The 24,894-nt window shown below is 44.2% G+C and overlaps 2 protein-coding genes across 2 annotated transcripts in view; one reads left to right on the forward strand and one right to left on the reverse strand.

Moving 5' to 3' along the window:
• Positions 1 to 117: 117 nt before the first annotated feature.
• Positions 118 to 20,450, reverse strand: LOC109465157 (uromodulin-like). The gene is made up of 22 exons (XM_019762303.1): positions 20,378 to 20,450; positions 17,670 to 17,798; positions 16,892 to 17,046; positions 15,908 to 16,012; positions 15,369 to 15,521; positions 14,771 to 14,909; positions 13,636 to 13,786; positions 11,879 to 12,017; positions 9,552 to 9,713; positions 8,538 to 8,578; positions 7,827 to 7,961; positions 7,200 to 7,322; positions 6,570 to 6,695; positions 6,028 to 6,150; positions 5,501 to 5,626; positions 4,805 to 4,980; positions 4,304 to 4,413; positions 3,403 to 3,559; positions 2,835 to 2,980; positions 2,446 to 2,608; positions 1,736 to 1,835; positions 118 to 834 (listed from the first exon to the last, which is right to left on the reverse strand). Exons 2-22 carry the CDS (start codon positions 17,784 to 17,786, stop codon positions 665 to 667), a joined length of 2,817 nt encoding a protein of 938 aa, XP_019617862.1. The 5' UTR covers positions 17,787 to 17,798; positions 20,378 to 20,450; the 3' UTR covers positions 118 to 664.
• Positions 20,451 to 21,865: 1,415 nt separating this feature from the next.
• Positions 21,866 to 24,894, forward strand: part of LOC109465158 (RB1-inducible coiled-coil protein 1-like) — a 33,826-nt gene continuing 30,797 nt past the window's right edge. The window contains exons 1-2 of the mRNA XM_019762304.1: positions 21,866 to 21,958; positions 23,907 to 24,101. Of these exons, the coding sequence (XP_019617863.1) occupies positions 24,034 to 24,101 (68 nt within the window). The 5' untranslated portion in view covers positions 21,866 to 21,958; positions 23,907 to 24,033. The remainder of the gene's footprint in view (positions 21,959 to 23,906; positions 24,102 to 24,894) is intronic.

The raw sequence follows: 24,894 nt of genomic DNA on the forward strand, positions 1-24,894 counted from the left end.
CACATAGTACAAACGCTTTGTGCAACAAATGCATCCTTTATTGTATCACACATAATCAAAGTTACAGCAACAAAGCAGAATGCAACCTTTCATCAAAGTTGGAGCTGCTGCCCCACCTTTCGTCTTGTTGAATAGCAGCCACGTTTACAAACATAAAAAATTGCTTACACTGAATCACATTTGCATACAGCGTTTTGGATTTGTTTCCTAATTTGCACCAAAGTCACACTAAAGTTAGCATGGTAGCCAGACCCCCGTAAGCTCTGAGTGCTATCTCTTCAGGGCTGGTAGCGTTTCGGGCCATCAAACCAGCTTTTTGCAAACGGTTTAGCTGGCCTGTGCTTAGTAAAGACCACGGGCTGGGGCAGGAAAATCACCCCAAAGCTGACCAAAGGTTTGTTACCCAGGCTACACTAAGGTAAGATATTTTCTGTGATGGAAAAATAAAAGATGTTTCTGAATATCACAAAAAAATGTGGCGTAAAAAAAGGACCTGATTTGTACTTGTCTTTGGCCAATGCAATAAAAAATTATTATTTGTATTAGAATGTGTTCATGTCTTGTATTTATGGATTAAGCTTGCAATAAAAAAATGTTTCAAATGATAGTCGTTGTTGTGACTTCAGCAGTTGCTGGAATGTTTTAGCAATCTTTAAACGTGTCCTCAGTCGTCGCAGTCAGTCTGGACCGGTTGGTACTCAGCCGCACGCCTATTCCTGGAGCGCCTCACTCTGACGGCCACCAGAACTGCAGCCAGGGCGATCAGGGTGACCAGCGAGCCCAGGCTGACCGCAGCTGCCAGCGCACCGGTACTGAGGGAGGCAACCTTGCTCTCTGTGGAAAATAAAAGATAGGTAAGATAGATTGTATGTTTAAAGTGAAGACTTTTGATCCAACACGAAGAAATCTCTCACCTAGAGCTTTCTACCAGTCACTCTGGTCTTCCTCAGTAGACTGACCCAGTGAAGCTTGTCATGTGGCTTCTTTGAAGCTTCACTGGGTCAGTCTACTGAGGAAGACCAGAGTGACTGGTCAAAAGCTCTAGGTGAGAGATTTCTTTGTGTTGGATCAAAAGTTTTAACTTTAAACATGTAACTACCAACACAGATGAACTTTCATGATAAGATAGATTGTACATTATTTTGCATATCCCACCATTGTTGTAACACATACATGTATCTATGTATATCATTGTCACTTTATGTTTGGGGCCGCATTGTTAGCAGTAACACGTAGCTTCTGTGCACAGTGAACCAGTCATAATTGCACTGATGAAGAAGACAGACAGTCTTCAAAACGTTGTCTGTTGTAAACAAGTGGTTGTGAATAAAGAACTTTTCGATGTTCGATCATTCAAGAAAACTGATGAAATTTAATATTCAGATACTTTGTCAATAGTTCAGAAGAAATGGATTATACCAGAGATGTTCGGAAAACATGACTACATTCCAGAGAAAATGAGCAAGCCGTTCGGTGTGATACAGCTAGCTGCCGCCACGCCGCGTGCCTGCAAAGCTGGTGTGTTACGCCGAAGGGCGGTTTTACCGGCTATACCGATACAGAAGCTGGTGTGTTACGCTGAAGGGCGGTTATACCGGCTATACAGATACAGATACAGAAGCTGGTGTATTACGCCGAAGGGCGGTTATACCGGCTATACAGATACAGAAGCTGGTGTGTTACGCCGAAGGGTGGTTATACCGGCTATACAGATACAGAAACTGATTCTGCTTACCGCTCTCAGTTTCGTCCCAGACGATGGGTCCCTGGAAGATGTCGTGCCTTCCGGTCATGTCGGACAGCGCCCTCTTGCGGCGGGCACCGGGAGCGCAACCCTGCATTTAGAGTAAAGACTTTTGAATTTAGGAGGAGGTGGCAATACTTTTACTCGTCCATTAAAACAAAAGTAAAGGGCATTTTTGCCAGCAATACACCGGCATCCTCTTGATCACTGCACGATTTTCAGGCATTGGTGGAAGCTTGATGGTTTCTGAGTCCACCTGGCAGTGTAGCAGGATAGATTTTAAGGTGAAAAAATAATTCAGCGAGTCTCAGTGAACACTGGTTACTAGTACACCCTGGTGGTGGCACCTGTCCTTGGTGCTGAACACACTGTTAGTATTTTTTACCTATTCAGTTTGACTGTTTTCACCCTCAAAAAAGAGTTGTCAACTGTTTGACGCTTCTTCTTCTTATCCAACTTTAATGTCATTTTCCCCCGAAACTGGCAGTTAGACGTGCTTGGATCAAGTGCAAGTCTTTTTTGAAGTAAGATTTTTACGGCTTTACAAATTGCTACATATGTTGTACAGTACAGCAGAATTGTTCAAGTTTGTGCTGACCTATGCACACTGTGACCAGAGTTCGGCTACATTGCACACCTCCACCTCACAGTGGACATACACAGATAAACAAACAAACAAACAAACAAACAAACAAACAAACCTGTGCACAGCGAGATCCGGGCTCGGATGCATCGCACACCTCCACCTCACAGTGGATGTACACCGTCCGGAGTTCCCGGATGAAGCGGAAGGCCTCGAAGCCGAACTGCTGAGTGGCCAGGTTGTAGCTGCTGTAGAACTGCAGGGTCTCGTCAACAGCACAGCTTGTGGTTGGAAAAGGAACAATCAATAATTAACTGTTATGTTAAGAGGAAGCTGCACCTATCATATGGCCAGGCCAGGCTTACATCTTGAATTTGTCGACTTCTTTGTCATACAGTCTGTTCCTTCAGCAAGTTTTCATCCTAACTAGACATAGAAGATACAACAGCATGCTTGACATTCGAAAAGTGAATTATTCACTGAATGCTCCAACACCGATGTACATACCCGTCGTCAATGAGCGCATACTGCAGTGCATCGTCCTTGTTGGGTGACATGGTAGCCTTGCAGCTCAGCGCAAGGATGGACAGACGCTGGCTGTGCCCTTCCACTTGCAGCTGGAAGTACAGGTTGTCTCTGAGGCTCTTGTGTACCTGTAACAGGGTGTACATATGCTGGTTAGACCTTATTTTATTAGCAAGTGGTTAATTTCCATGACCAATAGCAGACTAGCTGGTGAGAGCAGCTTAGAACAGTATTAAAGTCAGCCCATTGGTTTTCAGACTTGTAACTAGACAACTATCACAGACTGTAGACAATTGCTGGTACTTGAGTGTACGACATATGCACATCAATTGCACATAATATACCAAAAGCACATCAAACTGTGCAGTATCAGACCATGATGAAAGAAGTTAAAGTTGGACTGTGAGTAACAAATATTACATTGATTCCCATTCCTAGCTCAATTGTTTTTTTTTGTGTGTGTAATTTATGTTAAGTTAATGTCAAGCGTGTTACTAATTTTTGTCTAGCTAACTCATCACAATTCGCTTTGCAAGTACTAAGTACTTACCGGGTACTCGGTGACTGTGTAAGGCTGGAGGTAGTGCTGGGAGTGGAACATGTCCAGCCGGATGGACAGCGTGCCAAACCCGACCTCCGTGAACTCCAGTCCGCCGGGGATGGGCATGAACTGTGCAGACACGTCCTCTTCCCGCTCGTACTTGCACCTGAGAAATGCACAAGTTGACAATGTACATTACACAGCTTTTCCACTGTCCGCATATAAGGGAACCCGCATGCCGCAGAGCGTAATCGGCTGTTTTAATCCTACATAGAGCGTAGACGGACTGCTCTAATTCAACGTAGAGCGTAATTGGCGCATTTTGCGTAGAGCGTATTCGCCGTTTTATTTCTACGTAATGCGTTGTACTGCCACTTGGATTTAACGTAAAGCTTAATCGGGAGGTTTCCTGAATTCAGCGTAATACGTAGCTGTCTCTCAAAATTTAGTGTAGAGCGTTGTCGGGACCCCCCATGCAGGCTCCCATATAGGCCAGAAATGATGATCCGGTGAAGGGATGAGCAACTTCAACCAGAAGTGATCTTCCTACCTGGCTGAAGTGATCTGCTATCTGGTACTTAAAGTTCATTTACTTTAGGCTTGGACATTGCTGGCAGAACTGTATTGTATGATAATGGGGAAATACCTGATTAAATTAGGTCATATAATAGATTACTACTCATACGATTGTATGACGTAACTCACTCCTGCCAGTATTACAGCATGGCTTATGTTTCATACCATGATTACATAGTACACATTCCTAGCCACCTCACACCACATCCTCACACCCAGGGCATACTGGGTCACAACCCTGTCAATCAACTGCCTGCTGACAATCCCAGTCTCCACCCACCCACTCACTTGGAATACCCGAGCGCCACCCAAAAGTGTTCTCTGTGATACGTACTTGGAGTAGATGATGATGTCATCGTCACGGGTGATGATGCCTGTTGCGTTGTGGATGTTGATGAGGCTGATCAGGTTGGTGAAGATGACATAGGTTGAGTCAAAGGTTACCTGATGAGTAAAAACATTTTCATATGCAATTTGTATCAAAATCTTCTGTACAGTATGCTGTATTCACCTTTAGTTAAGGCATTTTGACACCTGTTTCTTTATTCGACTTGGTGAAAATGAGTGCCCAGCTTCTTGTTTAGGATGTCCTCTAGTCCCATGTTTGAGGAGAGCCATATCTCGACCATGTGAACGAACTCACCGTACTTGTCGAAAAGGCTAGGTGTGAGTGGTTCATACCCTATAGTCTTAGGTCTTACTCTTCAGCTTGTAGAAAGTTTTATTGCAAGTTCTTGCCTGTAGGCTAATTGTAAGTACAATGTACATGCCCATCATGCAATTAGCATTTAATAAATAACAACAGGATGGGTAACCAAGCCAACCTAGTACTTACCGTAGTGCCACACTGGTACAGGCCAGTCCTTAGCAGGTGGTGTGTACCGTTGAACACTGCCCGGCAGTTCTGGTCTGGAGCCCAGTGCAGGTCATTAGTGTTGACGAGCGCGAGCTGCTCCTCGGGTAAAGCCAGCTCCATTCCCTCATTGGTGCAGGTGGTCTCCGCCCCAACAACTGGAAGAGGATGGTTTTCATCATTGCATACGATATTGTGTGTAAGAGTCTGGTCACATTTGTCTTACGATCATTATATAAATGCAAACTGGGGGCATCCTTGGCACGGTCATGCACACTGTCCTGCAAAACTCAGCTGTATCTGTCTCTTTATGGAAAGGCCTTACCTAAGAATTCTTCATCAAAATCGTACGACAAATGTGACTGCACCTTCTGACTTGCATGATTGTGTGTCAGTCCACCATGTTTTAGTGACAGGCCATGTAATTACTTGGTTGTTGAAGTCCTGTATAGTAGCCTGGGTTCCATCCTCTGTAGTTAACTGCCAGCTCCCTAGGGAGTCAGTGGTAACTACATATGATGCCATCCAGGCTAGCCCTGTAGTGCCCCATTAGGAACGAACATCATCACAAAACCAAATGGTGTTGTGAATCTGCGTTCATGAAAATAAAATAATGAGATAATATTTCTCATCAGTGATCATAATCATTGAAGAGCTATAATTTAGTATTTATCTTACGTGTACATCCTAGACCGTCCTCTGCGAGAACAAGAAGGCTGTTGGAGCATGCGCACTGATGACCTCCAACCGTGTTGATGCAGATATCTTCGCACTTCCCATTGTCGACAGAACACTCGTCGAAATCTGTAAAAAGAGTCACATGATAACATGCAGGATACCAACTCTCCACCAGACTAAAAACATGGGCTGAAAATAGTGAAATTGGCTAAATAGGGAGAATAAGTTACCAGGGGATTTTGGTCTCCATAGAGTTCATTTTCCCTCTCAGGTAGCAGAAATGTTATTCAGGTAGCAGAAATGTTATTCAATTCAGCGTAGAGTGTAATTTGCGCATTTTGCGTAGAGCCTATTCGCCATTTTAATTCTATGTAATGAATTGTAGCACTTGGAATTTATCGTAATCAAGCGTATCAAGCGTAATCAAGAAGTTTCAGTAGAGCGTTGTCGGGACCCCCCCTTGCAGAGTGTAATTTTCTATTATCCATAACTCCTCAGAAATCCCTAGAAGTCGTACTTATTCTCACCTGAACATGCGGTCCCATCCCACTCGTGTCCCGGGTCACACTTGCAGGTGTAAGAGCCGGGCATGTTGGTGCAGCTGGCGTTGGTGGGGCACATGTGCACACCCTCAGCACACTCGTTAACATCTGCAAACATAAGGACAAAAGTTAGTCTGCATATAAAGTTAAACAGAAGGATGTACAGATGTAAAATTGCACTGGAGAATACTCTACACGAATCCAGAACCTTGCCAGGAGCAAGTCTATGTTCTTATATTTGAGGAGACTATTCAGAACCATGCCATATAAAATCATATATTTGTGCTTGGGCTTGTACTGTCCTTGGTGCTGAACTAACAGCTACAGTTAATAGGTGTTGTGTTCTGGATAGTTTAAAACATATCCAGAACCGTGCTTGATTCAAATCTACATGGAGACTATCAAGAACCAAACCTGATCCTCACCCTGACCCTTTCAGACATAAAACTACCGGCTATACAGATACATAACAAAGAAGGAACTATGTGTGAATATTTGAGGTCAGGTCCGAAATAATGCAGTCTCACCTGTACAAGTTTCGCCGTCTCCGACAAACCCTGCGTCACAGATGCAGTCATGTGACCCCGGCAGGTCGATGCAGTGCGCATGCTCGTGGCAACCGTGGGTCCCGTTGGCGCAGTCGTCTATGTCAACTGAATAACATACAGAAATTATTTATTGACACCTAAGTACAGAGACTTTCATAAAGTCTTCTACAACTATTTCAGCACCAGAGACAGACATAACACAGAGATACACTCACACACACACACATGCACACACACGCACACACACACACACACACACACACGCACGCACACACACACACGCACACACACACACACACACACGCACACACACACATGCACACACACACAGTCACATACAAATGTAAGAAATGAACTTGAACTTACATACAGGTATATGGATAAATCAATACTATGAGTTTTTCAGGTCTGTTTTATGTCTGTTTTACTCATATTGCAAAAGAACACCATGTTTTAAACTCATGAAATATGATGAATTTGTGATGTAGAATACAATAATGTCCACAGTATGGTCTGACACGAAACTGAAATATAGAAGATAACGCTTGCATTAAATGATGATGAAGAGTTTAGAACTCCTCTAAAATGTGCAATGCTGTGTTAACTTACTTATACATGTTGTTCCATCCCCGAAATATCCCGGGTCACACTCGCAGATGTACGACCCCCATATGTTGATGCAGGCCGCGTTGGCATGACATATGCCTGGGTCCCGGGCACATTCATCGATGTCTTAGAAAAGGGCAAAAAAACGAGCTTGTAAGACATTTGAAATCAATTGCAATATGCAAAAAGAAGAAGTCTTTGTAGTGGATCCTAGCCGTGGCGACTAGGTAATCCTTTTGTATGATAATAGTAGCCAGTCACGTGATTACTACACAAAAGGCTTGCCACGGATAAGTGGATCCATGATATGGTACCACACTACCTTTAGGACCCGGTTACATTGGTCCTACGATCGTCGTAGGATGCAAACTGAGGGCATTCTTGGGGCACTCGTGCATGTGTTGTACATAATTCAACAGTCTTGTTACAGAAAAGGGTGCCCTAGATCTTTGTTGGAAATAGGTTCTGTCACAGCCTTAAAATCATACGACGTTCTATGATGAATGTGACTGCACCATTACAGAAAGGTGCTAGCCTATCAACATTGAAGAGAAGTTTGAAAAAGGCATGCATAATTCATTTGTCATGCATTGTATGTACAAGAAACACATTGGATAATAGTATTAGTACCCTCGCATTCCTTGTTGTCCTCCAGACTTAAAAACATCCCCGCCGGGCAGGCACAGTGGTACGACCCGACTGTGTTGACGCATGCGTGGGAACAGTTGCCGTTGTTGTCCCGACACTCGTCAACATCGTGGGTCCCTAGAAACAGTGAACATGATGTCAACACCAATCTATCTACAACAAGAAATCAGAGATTTCGGTCTTCCGGGAAGTATGTAATCCTCGGCTTTCCAAACTCCCCATGTCGACATCTATGATTCATGCTGGCTCCCAGCCAGATTCTGTGACCTTTACGTTCTCACCCCATTTTCAGACCCCTTGACCTCCTGTCATTCTGCCTGTCAATCCTTTCCCATCCAAGTACTGTCAACCTACTATGTCCAAACAAAACAGACACACAAAGCCATGTAGCTTAGCCTCCCAAAAATATTTATTCCGTACATGTATATCATCATAAGTATTAACATCCGACTTTCAATGAATATCTTTTATTGTCAGATGCAGCTTGCTTCCAGATCATGATAGAATGGATTTGCGGCACTTGGGACTCAAAAGCACGGATTGCGCTGGGCAAAGGAGGATAAAAATCTTTACACTCCTTGCTTGGGCGCTGATGGATTTTTATCGAGCAAACTATGGAGCAATATCGATCATCTAATGTTCTTTCAATAAATCTTTCAATGGTTGAGTGAAAGTACTAGTAGTTCATCTTACCCATGTACACAAGAGTCATGCACCGCTGGTCAGAGTTCTCCCTGTGGAAGTGAAAGAAAACAACCATTTGTACATGTATTCTTGAGAAATCTAGGCTCAAGGAGGTTCATTGCTACAATACAGAGTAGATAGACGATTATGATAACTTAGTACTCTGCCCTCTTATGTTGTTTCTCTTTCTTTTTGCTGTGCTTCCTTCATTTCAGATTTGGGGTCATCTAAATTTGTATAACAAATAACAAAATAAAGCAGGCCTCTGGAAAACGTGAATAAAACATTTTCGACCGAGTAGGGGGCTGATACAGACTACCGGGCACCTTTCACCCGTTGATGACGTCTACCTTTCGTTCATGTCACGTGACAGATTTGGTTATTTCAAGTTGAGAAGGATGAAAGGAATGATCAAACGCTTGTTGGTAAGCGCTTTACTTTGAGTACAGAATCAGCGTATGAAACCTTACAGTGTCATAGATGAATTTACTTTAAAAAAAAAGGATTTATTCCAGCATTTTGATTGAATCGAGCATCATGGGGGCAGTGTATCATCTTACACAAACAATCATGAAAGTCACTGATACTCTGGCCTTCCTCAGTAGACTAACCCAGTGAGGCTTGTCATGTGGCTTCTTTTTATTGTTCTTGTCTATACTACTTCCTGAGAGGAGTGAAAGAGGCTATTTACATCAGGGCCCATCAGCCTCCACTCAACCGTGACGGAGACGGCATCGTCTACCAGATACTTTTGACCCAGTGTTGATGTCACACTTCAAAGAAATCATGTGACAAGCCTCACTGGGTCAGTCCACAGAGGAAGACCAGAGTGGCTGGTCGAAAGCTCTGCGTGAGAGAACGTTTGGTGTTGGATATAAAGTTTTAACTCTAAACAAGGATCAGGAATGATCAAAAGCTTGTTGTTAAGTGCTTTACTTTGAGTACGAAAATAGTGTATAAAACCTTACAGTGTCAAAGATGGATTATTGAGTCAATCGTCATGGGGGAAGTGTATCATCTTACATGTTGCTGTCCTGAGCCCGGAAACAGAAAATGTGCTGTCCGAGTTGCGCCTGGGTCGGCGACCACGTGATGTTGACGTAGGCGTGGTGGGGCATGTCGGGATCGTTGACCAGGTCTGACTTGATCATCCCACGTGGGGAAACTGTTGCAATTTCCACGATACTGTTATAATAAGTAAGACACAGTAAGAGTGAAAAACAGGCAACATTAGAAGGTCTTTGAAAGCGAGCAAACCATAACGTTTTTCCTGCAGCACACAAGCCCCCCCCCCCCATTTCAGCACCAAGGACATTGTCTGTAGGTTAAGTATCAGGTATCAAAGTAGCCGGGGCGACTCTTGATTCGGGCTTACATTGCATTACCCTCCGCAAGATGCAATGTAAGCCCGAATCAAGAGTCGCCACGGCTAGTATCAAAGGAACAAACAAAGATTTAAGGCATTTTTTTTTCTCCAGGACCTATCGTACAGTGGAAGTTGCTGCTACCAAGTACAAGTACATGTGCAGGTATCGTCAGTGGACAACTTGAAACAACACAGCAAAGATTAGGTGTGTCGTGTGTTAGGTCGCTTAGTGTAATATATACTGCTGGAATGTTGTAATGGGGTGTACAAGCAGGATGGGATACAGGTGTGGAGGGAAGGCTGCATACTTCCTTTCCCCAAGAAAGGAGACCTGTCCCTCACTGCTAACTACAGAGGCATTACACTCATGCCAATTGCTGCTAAGGTTTACAATGCTATGCTGCGTAATCGAATCCAACCTGAAATTGAAAAAGTCCTTCGTCCAAACCAGAATGGTTTTAGAAAGAACAGATCAACTATGGGGCAGATTCTGACGGTGAGAAGAATCATTGAAGGTGTCAGAGCAAAAAACCTGGAGGCTGTCATGCTGTTTGTGGATTTTTCCAAGGCTTTCGATTCGCTTCATCGAGAGAAAATGGCTGATATACTGAGAGCCTATGGTGTGCCGAGGGAAACAGTAGACGCTGTGATGATGCTCTACAAGGACACAAGATCCATGGTTCGATCACCTGACGGGGACACAGACTTTTTCAACATTCATGCTGGAGTGCTACAAGGGGACACCCTTGCGCCATTTCTCTTCATCATTGCATTAGATTATATTCTGCGTACCTCTGTCGACCCACACAACAAGCTCGGTTTCACTTTGGAGCGAGCTAGGAGTAGAAGGCACCCTGCCAAGAGGATCACAGATGCTGACTATGCAGATGACCTTGCACTTCTTGCAAACAGAGTCGCAGATGTGGAAACCCTACTACATGCACTGGAAGAGGCTGCATCCGGGATAGGACTGTATGTCAATGCCAAAAAGACTGAATATATCTGCTTTAACCAACATGGCAAGATTCAGTCCCTGAATGGAACCTATCTCAATGAGGTGGAACATTTCACCTATTTGGGAGGTGACATTTCTTCCACTGAGAAGGACGTCTGCATTCGCATAGCAAAAGCTTGGGGGGCACTTAACGACCTAAGGACAATATGGAAATCCACATTGTCAGACAACATTAAAAGGAATTTCTTCAGGGCGGTGGTGGAATCTGTGCTTCTGTATGGCTCATCAACGTGGACACTGACAAGGAAACTTGAGAACAAACTTGACGGAACGTACACACGTATGTTACGTGCAGTGCTCAACAAAAGCTGGAAAAAACATCCGACCAAGGCAGAACTGTATGGGACTCTACCATCTGTGTCAGCCACCATACGGGAGAGGAGGGCCAGATTTGCTGGACACTGCTACAGACACAAAGACGAGCTCGCTAGTGAGCTGTTACTCTGGGCACCAACCCATGGACACTCCAGCGCAGGGCGACCCCATCGTACCTTCATCCACCAACTTGCTGAAGATGCTGGGGTGAGGGCCGAACACCTAGGGCAGTTAATGGCGGACAGAGCGGCATGGCGAGAAAGAGTGGACTTGGTCCGGGCAATTCGCCCGACCTGATGATGATGATGTAATATAACCAGCCGCAAGATACAGAAGGTGGTGTGTTACGCCAAGGGCCGTAAACCGGCTATACAGATACGTATGCAGATTGTGGTTTAGCATATCGTTAGAATGAAGCTTGCTATGTCCATACCTTGCTCCCGGACTTTGCGCCTCCGCCTCTATAACTGCATGGTAGGTTCCACCACCCTGTCCCCGGCCTCTGTTCACTCACTCACTCACTCACTCACTCACTCACTCACTCACTCACTCACTCACTCACTCACTCACTCACTCTCTCACTCACTCACTCACTCACTCACTCACTCACTCACTCACTCACTCACTCACTCACTCACTCACTCACTCACTCACGTAGCTCCGGGACTCTGTGCCTCCGCCTCTATAACTGCATGATAAGTGCCCCCGGCCGGTATGACCACCCTGTCCCCGGCCTCAGGCGTCTGTCCGATCAGCTGGGGCTTCAGGTTGCACGGGGTGTTAGAGGTGTAAGCTGGATGGAGGGAACAAATGAAAAGGAAACTAGAAAGGCCAATATTTGCTTTGGAGCAAATATAGCGATGGGTTCACCACATTTTACCACATGGCAGGGAAAGAATGAGAAACACAAGGGAAAACAATGCTTTACATTGATATAACTATAGTATGAAGTAACATACAACTAAGACTACAACAGTTGGATAGCTATTCCCTACATTATTGGTTAGGATTGCATAATGCAAACTGTTGATTTTTCAAGATAAAAAGAAGCGTTCATAGCCCGCATTCCAATGCTGGAGCAGGAAAGCTTAAAATACCTACCAAAACACTTGAATACAGACATACTGTCAGTATGGCATGGCTCTGTGCAGGTGTAAATGAAGTTAAGCCAGTTAAATCCCAACAGCCAATCAGCAAGGAGAATAGAGGAAAGCTGCATGCCTATTGGTTGATGCCTTGCATGCCATTGTGATGACTCATGTCCAAATGTGGTAAACACTGCACACTTACACAGTAATACATTAGCTATTACACAGCCAAAAAACTCAAATAAAACCATTCTAAAAGCCTGTATCACAATAATTTAAAAAACGCCTAGGGGTATTTGCCCACTGTACCTCCATACCAAATTTCAGGACCTTAGGCCCTAAAATGAAGAAGCTGAATCCATTTAAAGATATGGCAGGAGGAGGAGAAGGAGGAGGAGAAGGAGAAGAAACATCAGAAAAAGCAATATGGTTTCACCACACCACTTCGTGGTGTGGTGAACCCATAATAAACGAAAAATACGCAAATGAGCAGAAAGTAAATACACGAACAGAAATGCCCCTGCAGTTCCAGAACAAGCTGCCAGGGGAAAAGCTATCTGTACCACCAAAAAATAAAGGCCATAGCATGTCCAAGACAAAAGACACAAAAACATTCTACTGTAGTACCCAGGAAAGCCATAAGGAGGCCCATAAACTACAGTGCCATTGCTCATCCCAAGACCTACCTACATACCAAATATCATCAGGATCCATTCAGGCCTACACACATACACACTCACACACACGCACACACACACACACACACACACACACACACACACACATACATGTATACACACACATACACACACACATACATATAGAATACAACACGGGGTATTCCGTATTGCCCGAGGTACCAGCCCGACCGCGCGTCGGATCGCCCGACGGCCGAAGGCCGGAGGGAGATCCAAATCGGCGGGAGGGCTGGGACCGAGGGCGATGCGGAATACACCGTGTTGTATTTTATTTATGTCATACCCACCCACGAAAACACGCCTTTCAATGCGAAATGAGCAAAAAATTGGTGTCCCTAATCCCCAAAAACGCAACAACATCAATTCCAACGTCCGAATTTTGCACTCGAATTTTTGAAAGCGTTGCACACGGTTAGGGCGAAACGCGTTCGAATCGTTCTGTGGAACATTTGGAAGGCCCGGGCCGTACGCGTTAAGAACCCCCGGGCCGTACCGCTAGTTATCACACGGGCCGGAACCCCCGTATCGAATGTAATCGCGGCCCAGGTAGGACATAAATACATGTATACACACATACACACACACACACACACACACACACACACACACACACACATGCACCTACCGTCGACCAGGAACTGCACAGGCACCCTGCTGAGTCCGGACCCGGCTGTTCTTGGCGCTCCCGGCGGATAGTCTTCCAGGGTCAAGGCTATGGCGTACCAGCCGGGCGTCAGCATGCCGTGCGACGTGTTGTACGAAATCTCACAGGTGTCCTATAGTGTAAGTACAGGGTTAGTGTTAGTGTTAGTGTTAGTGTTAGTGTTAGTGTTAGTGTTAGTGTTAGGGCTAGGGTTAGGGTTAGGGTTAGGGTTAGGGTAGGGTTAGCGCTATGGCGTACCAGCCAGGCGTCAGCATGCCGTGGGACGTGTTGTACGAGATCTCACAGGTGTCCTATAGTGTAAGTACAGGGTTAGTGTTAGGGTTAGGGCTAGGGCTAGGGCTAGGGCTAGGGTTAAGGTTAGGGTTAGGGTTAGGGTTAGGGTTAAGGTTAAGGTTAAGGTTAGGGTTAGGGTTAGGACTAGGGCTAGGACTAGGACTAGGACTAGGACTAGGGCTAGGGTTAGGGTTAGGGTCAGGGTTAGGGCTAAGGGTTAGTGTTAGGGTTAGTGTTAGGGCTATGGCTATGGCTAGGGCTAGGGCTAGGGTTAGGGTTAGGACTAGGGCTAGGGCTAGGGCTAGGGCTAGGGCTAGGGTTAGGGTTAGGGTCAGGGCTAGGGCTAAGGGTTAGTGTTAGGGTTAGTGTTAGGGCTAGGGCTAGGGCTAGGGCTAGGGTTAAGGTTAGGGTTAGGGTTAAGGTTAGGGTTAGGGTTAGGGTTAGGGTTAGGACTAGGGCTAGGGCTAGGGCTAGGGTTAGGGTCAGGGTTAGGGCTAAGGGTTAGTGTTAGGGTTAGTGTTAGGGCTAGGGCTATGGCTAGGGCTAGGGCTAGGGCTAGGGCTAGGGTTAGGGTTAGGGTTAGGACTAGGGCTAGGGTTAGGGTTAGGGCTAGGGCTAAGGGTTAGTGTTAGGGTTAGTGTTAGGGCTAGGGCTAGGGCTAGGACTAGGGTTAGGGTTAGGGTTAGGAATCCGAGTCCGGAATCGTGACGGAGACGCTTCCGAGCGAATCCGGAAAAAATGACTGGGATACAAAAAAAAAGACTATCGTGCATGGAAAGGCGTCGGTTTTGTGGGAAAGAACGTCATGATTATTTCATTTTACCTCATCCAGGTGTGAGAAGGGCAGTGGGTCGCAGGCCTCCCCGCACTCATGGAACACGGAGGAGTAGTAACACTTCACGGTGTCGCCGTCTGAGTCTTCGGTCGGGATCCGGACTACGGCGTCACAGCTGCTCTGGATCCTACAGGGCAGGACGGTTGAATTGTGTGTGAGACGGAATTTTAGGACGAATTACGATTAAATGAACTGAATACGTTCAGGTGCAGCCTCGTTGTACGAACGTAAACGAAAGACATTCTTAGGATAGTCGTGCAAATTCCGTACTGAACATTGATCCTCGTTGGCGGTTGGTTCACCAAATACGTACAACCCTACGACGAATTTGACCGTACTTTATATTGTGTACTGCAGTATGCCAGAGTCTTAAGTCTATAAGACTCTTACCTTTGGCCCAAAACATTAACCTGTACTAAAAGCATTTCCCCATGTGTGAACATGTTTTAGCTCCGGATCTGACGTGACTTCCCCACAAGCAAACGGAGGGACGGGTCCTGATGTCAGCCCTGGTCCTGTTAGTTTACATTGTAAAACCCTGTGCGTGTACTGACGGGGAGAGAAAACACAACATTTTAGCCCTTACCTGTGTATAGCCGAGCTGGCAGTGATGGGAGAGGAGTTGGGTCGGCCGGTGTCGCCTCTCACGCCGATGTCGAACTGAGTCCTGACCTGCCAGTCTGGATCGTGGGTGCCGCCTCCGGGACGGAGGACGGAGATCCAACAGCAGCCGTCAAAGCTGTGGTGAAAGGTGAAAATGAGTACCTAGCTTCGGTTAGGGACGGCTGTTTCATCCAGAACCGTGTTTTATCCAGAACTATGCTCAGGCTCAGTTCTGGACAGTCTAGGCTTATCCAGAGTCGTGCCTGGGACAAATCTACGTCCAGAACCGTGCCTGGTCCTAACCCTATGTCAGGCATGGAACTAGACAGGCACGGTTCTGGATAGTCCAGGCGAACAGCTGTTGTCCAGGCGTCCGTCATACATCCGTATGGCCTTACGCAGCTTCTTCTTGCTGTACAGAACTGGTGTACATGTGTTACTCCTAGGACTCGGAGGTTTATCGGTTATGCGAAACAAATAAACAAACAAGTAGGTATCATCAACGAGTTAACGTAACATCACCTGACGGTGTATGTCCCGTTGGCCGCGGTTACGTTGCTGACCGTGGTTGCGTTGCGCAGGTTGACCGTGAGTGTGTTAACGCCCTGTTGCCAGTCCTCCTGCACGCTGTATCAATCAAATGGTATTTCTATCATGAAAGTTCATCTGTGTTGGTAGTTACATGTTTAAAGTTTAAACTTTTGGTCTAACACAAAAAATTCTCTCACCTAGAGACTGAACAAGACTATTTCTTGAGAGGGGTGAAGGAAGCCATTTACATCAGGGCTCATCACCCTTCATTGAACCGCGACGGGGGCCGACATCGTCTACCAGATACCTTTGACCCAGTGTTGACGTCACACTTCACGTGACAAGTTTCGTGACAAGCTTCACTGGGTCAGTCTACTGAGGAAGACCAGAGTGACTGGTCGAAAGCTCTAGGTGAGATAATTTTTTTGTGTTGGACCAAAAGTTTAAACTTTAAACAAATGGTATTTCATTAATAAAAACAAGGACCTTGCAGCCAACGGTTGAATTACGCCCTGCTGTACAACGATATTCATTTACACAAACATTAACACAAATATCTAGATCAATAGAATACACAAAGTCTTTGGCATGCAACATCCATGATGGATGTCAATAAGACAAACAATGACTGTTCAAGAGGTAAGTCATGAATGCTACTCTGTTTATAACACTCTGTTCTACACCCTGGTTTTACATTTGGTGAGACTCAGTTGGTTACTGGAGCGAGTGGTGCGCTCAGTTGTGGTGCCCCTCCTTGTTGCGGTAGCCAGTGTTGGAAGCTAGTCTCCACCAGACTTCTTTGCGGGCTGAATAAATCGTAGAAATCGGCCTAAAAAGGGCAAATGGAGCTTCTCTGGCCGGCTACCTTCTCATGCCAATATCTACGATTTATTCAGCCCGCAAAAGAAGTCTGGTGGAGACTAATTGGAAGTCCTTCGAACGGAGAACTTTGCTAGCAAAATTCAGGCAAAGTACCTGTAGTCGGTACAGTAGAAGCTTGCGGGGATCCTGCCGTTAGGAGTGTTCCACGTCCCCTCCCCGCTCATCAGCTCGTTGTTGTCGATCGCGTGCTGGTCGCACTCGCCAGCGTTACTGGACAGCCGCCAGCCCATGCGGTAGTTACAGTGGACCTAAGCCGGTTAAGAACAAGATGGTAAGGTGGTCTTGTATTTTGGGTTATTGACTTGGAATCTAAAGGTTCTGGGTTCGAATCTCTAGCAGGTCGAATGTTGCGCCCCTGGGAAAGTTCTTTACATCTCAGCCATACCTAGAAGAGGAATTTGAAGAACCCACCACATTAAAGTGAAGATGGATAGCCCTTATTTTTTTTATTGTACAGTCATGCAAAGGTAATACTAACGTACTTATACATTGACAAGACTTATGATACTGATCTAAAACATAGGTTCTAATTATAAAACCACTCTAATACAACGGTTTGGCTTCTTCTCATCTCTTGTTATGCTGGATATACATGCATAGGTTGAGATGGTGGCGTAGGTTGAGTAACATAGCCTGATTAAAACGCACACGAAATGTTAGATGTGTGGTTGTGCGTTGTGACAGCTACTTTGTTGTTTGGTGATGGCGGTTATGAAGAACAAAGCATCTAATTGATTGAAACTTATTTTCCCTATGGGTTAAGAATAAGAGATGCCATCAAAACCTACAGATACCATTTAACTAGTTTAACTTTTATTAGGAAGGCCTGGTGGAGGCTACACCCTTGTATCTGTATTGTAAAAAGTCTTACCAGGTCCGTGTCGTCCATGTCAGGTGTACAGGAGATGGTCCCGCCCCGGAAGTGGGACGCGTCCACAGACGCAGCTGCCAGGAGGGCGACGAAGACGGCAACGCTTGGTCCCAACATGGTGATATCCTTCTATTTAAAAAAAAGTAGAAACAGAAGACTCGTCAACATGGTTTGTTTCATACAGCTGTTTGCATGGTCAGTCGCATGCTGTATCCAGAAGCGAGCCTATCTAGTTCTATGTCTGAAAGGTTAGGGTCAGGATCAGGCACGGTTGTGGAAAGTCTCCGCATGCATAGATTTGCCCCAGGCACGGTTCTATCCAGAACCTTGAACTATAAACGACAGGTAGACCATCGTCCACAGGTCAGAAAACTTGTCGAAACGTGGCGTCTTTTTTTGAAGATCACAACTAGTTCCCACTTACGTATTGCATGTCCAACTTGCGAGGGTTGCAAAGAACTTGTGAGGAATAATTCCTACGTTGGATAATGAAAGAGTCTCATTCACTCTGACATTGTCACGGTCGTGTTTGCCGACACGTGTGTCAGTATGCATATTCACGCGGCACATAACGTAACTAAAGACCTGGTTGTTTGCGGAAAGGGCGTCAACTTAAAAGTTGTTCAAAAGTTCTCATTGACATACTGTCAAAAAAATCACCCAAAAGGAACTTTTAAAAGCTGTATTGCGTCAATGAATCGTTAAACATCCAGGTAATGAGATACTCACAGAAACAGTTACTCAAGCAACTGGATAGATTTTACAAACTGTCGAAAAGTATTGGATGCTACTTTAAACGTCTGACATTTTTGCAAAATCTATCCAGTTGCTTGAGTTTCAAGTTTATTTATTTCACCAGGGCATACCTCAGATCAGTTGATCTGATTTTCAGGTATCCCTGGGCACACATTAAAAATAACATTACACAAGTTCAACGCAACAATATACAACAAATATTACAAACATTTACATATTATACAAAACAATCACAGTATACAATATAGGCACATTTCATCTGCGGTCATCTACAGTCCGTCTTTAAATGCTGACGTTGCTGTCAGTTGCCGCTGGTCAGCAGCAAGACTGTTCCACAGGACAGGCCCTTGGTACTGCAGACTGCCCTTGAGAGATTCCACATGTGCTTTGGGAGTGAGCTTGAGCATGTGCTTGAGTAACTGTTTCCATGTGTATGCTCTAGCTTGTTTCACTCACACAAGCCCCGTTTTAATTGGGGAATAACAAACTAAAAAAAAGAAGGAAAACTAGACAGGAGGGACAAGATTTTTCTTAATTATTTTCTTTTTTTGTAGCTTTTTGACGTTTACTAAGACATAGAAAAAGGAAATAAGACAGAAAAGGGATGTGTCAAGCTACCCAACTCCAGTCCGACTTTCGACATTATACTATGCTGAGTCAACAGTTACATACAAGATACAACCGTACACTTGTGGCCCTTAATGTCCACTTTGAATAGTCGAATCAATTAGGGGACGTTTGCATTCAGTCACACAGACGTCTGCAACAACTACGCGGAAGAACTGCGTCAAGGTAAGTTGACAAACCGCCTTACGATAGCCGTTGCCATGGCGACTGTTGCTAGGAGGCCATTGCCGCCTGAAGGAACGCAGGTGACCTACTTGTAAGATCAAAAGCCAACACCTAGCTGTAGAACCATTACCGTTGCACCCCAGAACTTTAATTATAAAACACTACTTTTATAATGTGCGAAGACATCATTGACGTCGTTGAGTTATAGCCAATTTAAGGCCCAACGTAGGAATTAACTTCAGTGTTATTCAAACCGTGTCAATATACATGTACTTGCAAGGCAGTATGGACCATGCAGACGGAGGTTTCAAAATGCTCCAAAAGACAACGGCTAATCTGGCTATCTAAAAGAACGAATAACAAATATGTACTCAATGCAAAATGAAAGAAATAAAACCACCTCGCCAACCAACGGTCCTTAACAACCAGCCGACAACGCATTATAACAAATGTAACGTCACTACTACTACTACTGGTGGGGCACTGGTTTAATAAAGTTGCCATTGACATTCAATGTAATCACATTATTTCGTGGTCTACCGTGAGAAGCCAGTTGTCTCGCCCAGTTTCACACTGAGGAACGTAGCGGCATAAAATGATGTCGTACGAGGCGGTCACATTCGTCGTAGGCCGTCGTTAATCTCCAAGCAGATCCCTTTCGGTGGCAAAAAGATAGTATCAAATTGGCCAGGCAGTATCCATTAGCCAGAGACGCTCCGCGGCCACCGACGGGGGTCAGGACAAAAAAAAGGCCATATATAAAAAGGTAACGATCATTCCCCTAAAACCTCTGCTTGGAGAGTAGGCCGTCGTAAGACTTTGACACCGTAAAAGTTTCAGGCTGAGGCTGTGATGGAACAAATTTCGGACAAAAATCTAAGACAACCCTTTTCCGTAAGACATTTGTACGACATGATGAAAGACTATCCCAAGAATAATTTCTCAGTTTGCGACGGAAGTTGTCTTTCGTACAACAAATGTGACTGGGATATCTGTATCGTATCCAGAACCGTGCCTGTCTAGTTCTAGTCCCGAATGGGTTAGGGTTAGGATCAAGCACGGTTCTGGATAATCTCTGTAGATTTACCCCAGGCACGGGCTATCTAGAACTGTGCCTAAGCAATTCTGGCTTACAACACGGACCTGTACTTCGAGCTTACCTGTACTCCGGTGGAGTGAAGGGGTCTTGCGAGGTGCGAGTGTGGTCCCGGTTTGCAAGGGACTGGGCGTCGTCGCGCACTTAGTCGTGATTTAGTACACTACAAAGAATGAATAAAGGGTCATTTCTCATCTTGTTCTCAATGCTCGCGCATTGTAAGTAAGCAAATACCAGATTATACCAGTCAAGTTTTTGTTTTCTCATCCTTCACGGTTCTTTTTGTTGTACGGTAGGCTAATTAGCGGGGAGGGAAACGTGACTCCATTTTGTGCGGGCAGACCGTGGTGAAGGTAAACCGCTGGCTTATCAAGCTATGACGTCCCTCAGTCAGACAGCCGAAACGGCACGTTCTCGTGTAGTAACGTTTATATTGAATCAGTGCCCACAGGCTCCTTGGAAATCGAAAAAGGGCGCCGGCGATATATGAAACTACCTGTGTCGAGGGGGATATGTAAATATTGCTCCTCAAATGCAGTGGAAGACGAAATTCATTTCATCTCTAACTGTCCATTTTATGACGACATCAGAAAACAATCATTTACCACCGTGTCCAAAATGCTCCTTTACTTCCCCACCATTCCCTACCACGAAGAAACAATTTTACTACTAAAATCAAAGAGCCCACATATAGAAGAAGTTGGTAAATTCGTCTTCCATTGCCTAAAAAGACGAAGTCAAACCCACTAAAACTACCATGTATGTTGTAGAATATAATATAATGTTAGACGTAGATATAGTCTCACATACCACTGTATTTTCTTTCTCATGTTGTTTGTAACTGCAATTAGCCCTCGGGCATGTATTTACAATAAACTTTCACATTATATTGAAACCACAGTGCATTTAAACGGACCTAGTTACTTTAGTAATTCTTTCCAAACAGAGTCAGAGGCTTAGGCTTCGGTTTATCATGTTTACCGAAGGAAAACATGATGTTTTTGCTCAGTTTCCTTCCTCTTCTTCTCCAAACACTAACCTCTGGCCTCGAGGACGAATCTTGAAAAGAAAAGGGGGAGTAGTGTAACAGTGGGGGGTTCATAGGCGGCCGATGAGTCTAGACCTTTTCGGCCGAGTGGTTAGTTTGGCCTAGTGGCGTCGGAGTCTGAAGCTGGTGCTCGGGAGGTCGTGGGTTTGAACCCCGACCCGGGACCAGGGGTTTACATCTGTTTCTACTCACTCCTCCTGTTTCTTACAACAGTACAAATGACAAGTGGAGCTTAGTGACAGGTATTGAAGTAGTGAGACTTGTGCTAGCTATTATTGTTTGAGTAATTAAGATATGTTAGGTTTTATTCGACATTAGGTCTTATTCAACAAATTTATTTTATTGTTTGTTATTTTCTTTATGTAGTTTGCCATACATTGTACCTTGTGCAATTGTCGTGCAATAAAGTTCTTCTTTACTCAAAGAGAAACAGAAGACATAATCTATCTGGACTTCAGTGCCATACTGATAGGCGGCGCTTTTAAACGAGATGACGTAATCATTACAGGTTCGAGTCGAAATCAAAATGGCGACAGGCTGACGAAGAGGAAACTGCAGCGTAATATTCAGACGTCAAATAATCCCAAATACTGCAAGGTAGGAGATTCACATGTTAACAGCCGACTACAAGAAGATATCCGTAATGTTTTTGTCGAGTTGCGTCCCTATATGTACAATAGTTGGCGCAAAATCTGTAATTTCTGGTGTTGTGTTTACATAAGACCAGCTGGTAGATGTACCTTGAATATTGAAAATCATTATCAAATTTGACCTCGGCACTCGTAAACAAGGACCGTTTTCTAAAATAACCTAGCCCTCTAATAGTCCAAGTGGTTAAGGCATGAAACTATGCAATGTCTTCAGTTGTATCGAGCCGTTTTCTTGGCTCAGGCGTGGTTATTATTCGGTATTTTGTTTGGTATTTTTGTCTGTTTACGTCCGGTGTATGTTTTGACTGTAAGTAATTCAAAACACAGAGTACGTTCTGACTCAGCGACCAGCAAATGGTCATTCGATTGACCAGCTTTCGATTGACCTGTTACTCCTGTATAACATCGCACAGCGAAATTCGGAAATAATTTGGAACACAAACGACACAAACATGCACGTTCTGTAAATTATTATTCTCCGCATATCAGTAGAATTATTTATTGGCTTTAGTACAACGTTTCACAAAGACTGCTACAAATACTCATATTTTCCACAAACTGTCAGAGATTGGAACATTTTGCCCCAAGAGATAACTGATACTGCGGAACCCACGAAGTTCAACGCTGCAGTACTTCAACACCTTAAAGAAGCAGCAATAGCGCATCGCACAGCTCCCCTGCACGCTTTACCCCAATCTAGGGGTGTTGTGCAGAATCCGTACAAGACAAGACAAGACAAGACAAGATCTAACGTTCGGGGATTTTCTTATGTTTGCATCATCATGCTTAGTCATAGCCATATGCCATTATGTCTCACCTGAAAGTTTAATTATCTAACTAACCTTTCTGCCAGCAATTTTCAATCATTGCCCAACATTTGGCTTTAGTTTGGTTGGCCTGTGCTTGGTGATGACAACCTTGTCCCTTGTGTGTTGTTAAGGCACGAATCTATCATCCAAAAAACCCATTTAAGTTGGAATCGATTTCTAACTGCGAGACCATACGGTCCCTATCCATCCTTACAACTGGGGTCGTGTGGCGTAGCGGCAGAGCATTCGGCTCGGAAGCAAGAGGTCACGGGTTCGAATCCTGCTTTACACAATTTTCCTCACTTCACTCAGGTGAAAATGAGCATGCCAGAATGATCATTATCATGATCATGGGCATTAGAGGAAAATACCAACCAACTGCCCTGAATTCTAACACTGATGAACTGTGTCCGTAGAATGTGGATGGAATGTTGTGTTGTGAGCAACTTGCTTTAGGACAGGTGTACTATGTGTGCTGTTGTACCATACAGACATATACAAAGGAAGTCTTTGTGTGTACATGATGTGCCTTTCTTGAACAAAGGTCTTTTTCTAACAAAGGCACCTGCTCCAATATTTCTGGCACATGACAGTTATGTAGTCCAATATTTCATGTTGACTTGCTTTTGTTCCTATTTATATATTTGGTTATTATCTGTTTAGTGATTGTGTGTTGTTTCAAGAGAAAAAAAAATTATCCCCATTTAAGCCAGTTTGCCTTGATTTTGAGAACATTTATAATGGTTTGTTCAATTATAAAAAAAAATCTGTTACAATAAACAATAATGTTACTAGCAGAAATACCAGTTTTGCCTGCAAATGCGAATTGTGACTGAACTGTCTGTCTTTCCAATGTTAGAGTTTAAAGAAGAGAATGACTTATATATAAACTTACAATCCTGTAATCATTTATCCAAAATGTTGTTTAGACTATTGTTTGTGATCGAGTCATTGTTTTTTCACTTCTTTTCCCAGTCTCCAGTTATATCTACCACAAACAGTGATGTTGTTTACTGTTGTTTAGTGTCTGAGGCCTTCAGTGTCACCTTCAGTGTTGTTTGTGACTGACTCTATGTTCTCTTCCAGTCTCCAGGTATATCTATAACAGAAACAGTGATGTCTACTGTCTGAGTACTTCTGTGGCACAAGAGACATCCAACCAACCTGCTTTATCAGTACTTGTGAAAGAGGCCTCGAAGAGAATAGCGTCGCCATGTTGTACGTTTTCCTGGTCGACACCGGCATCATGCTGACCTTTGACATGAGCCTGGCCCTCCAGCCGTGAGTAATATGATATCATAATAAGCTTGTCAGCAGGTTGTAATATGTTATCGTAATATGATATCGTATTATGTTTGTGAGCAGGATGTAGATTTTAAGGGCATCCAATTTGAAATTTCAGGGCAGCAGCTAGAACCAGGATGAGAAAATCTGTCTGACATTGACATATACTGACGTTTTTTAATGCATTTACGTCATAATTTCATACTTAAAGCCTTTAGAATAGGGTTATACATTCTGTTCAATTTCAGGGGGTTTTCTAGAAAAATTTAGCATGAGGGAGCAGATCGCAAGCATGACAAGGAACAAAGCGACCAAGGGTTTTATTTTAATAAGAGTAGCCACTTAGGGTTCAATTTGAAAATTGGTATGAGGGAGCTGGCTGGTTACATGAGGGAGCAGCTCCCTAATTCCCCTGTTTAGAAAAAACCCTGCTATCTTATATCGTGCACACAAATTTTTTTTCTGTGCAAATATTTTTAGGTTAGGTGCACCAATGCCATTCCCAAGAATGAATTTCAAGCCTTGGAAGTCTGAATAATTTGTAGAAATACCCATCTGCAGTCTGCATTTTGCAGGGACATTTTCAATACTACAGAATAAAAATTAAGCAACCTGCAATTTTGCAGACTGAAAAAATCAGGCTAGGGTTCAATGGTGTTTATTGTTTAAGAGCTCTTGTTACTATTAAATTGTCATATGGTATTGGGTTTAGGTCATTTGCAGAAAGTATTTCTGAATTGCAGAACAAAAGTTTGACATTCTGCAATATTGCAGAAGACTGGAAAAAAAT

Source organism: Branchiostoma belcheri, unplaced genomic scaffold, assembly GCF_001625305.1.
Source record: "Branchiostoma belcheri isolate BF01 breed outbred unplaced genomic scaffold, Haploidv18h27 scaffold15, whole genome shotgun sequence".
In the NCBI taxonomy this organism is placed as follows: Eukaryota; Metazoa; Chordata; class Leptocardii; order Amphioxiformes; family Branchiostomatidae; genus Branchiostoma; species Branchiostoma belcheri.

Excerpts from the sequence above, each read along its gene's own strand:
- LOC109465157 (XM_019762303.1), bottom strand. The coding sequence starts at position 17,786 with ATGTTGGGACCAAGCGTTGCCGTCTTCGTCGCCCTCCTGGCAGCTGCG. Across the intron at positions 17,047-17,669 it reads ACATGGACGACACGGACCTG|GTCCACTGTAACTACCGCAT; the intron begins GTAAGACTTTTT and ends TAACCGGCTTAG. Across the intron at positions 15,522-15,907 it reads AACGGGACATACACCGTCAG|CTTTGACGGCTGCTGTTGGA; the intron begins GTGATGTTACGT and ends CTTTCACCACAG.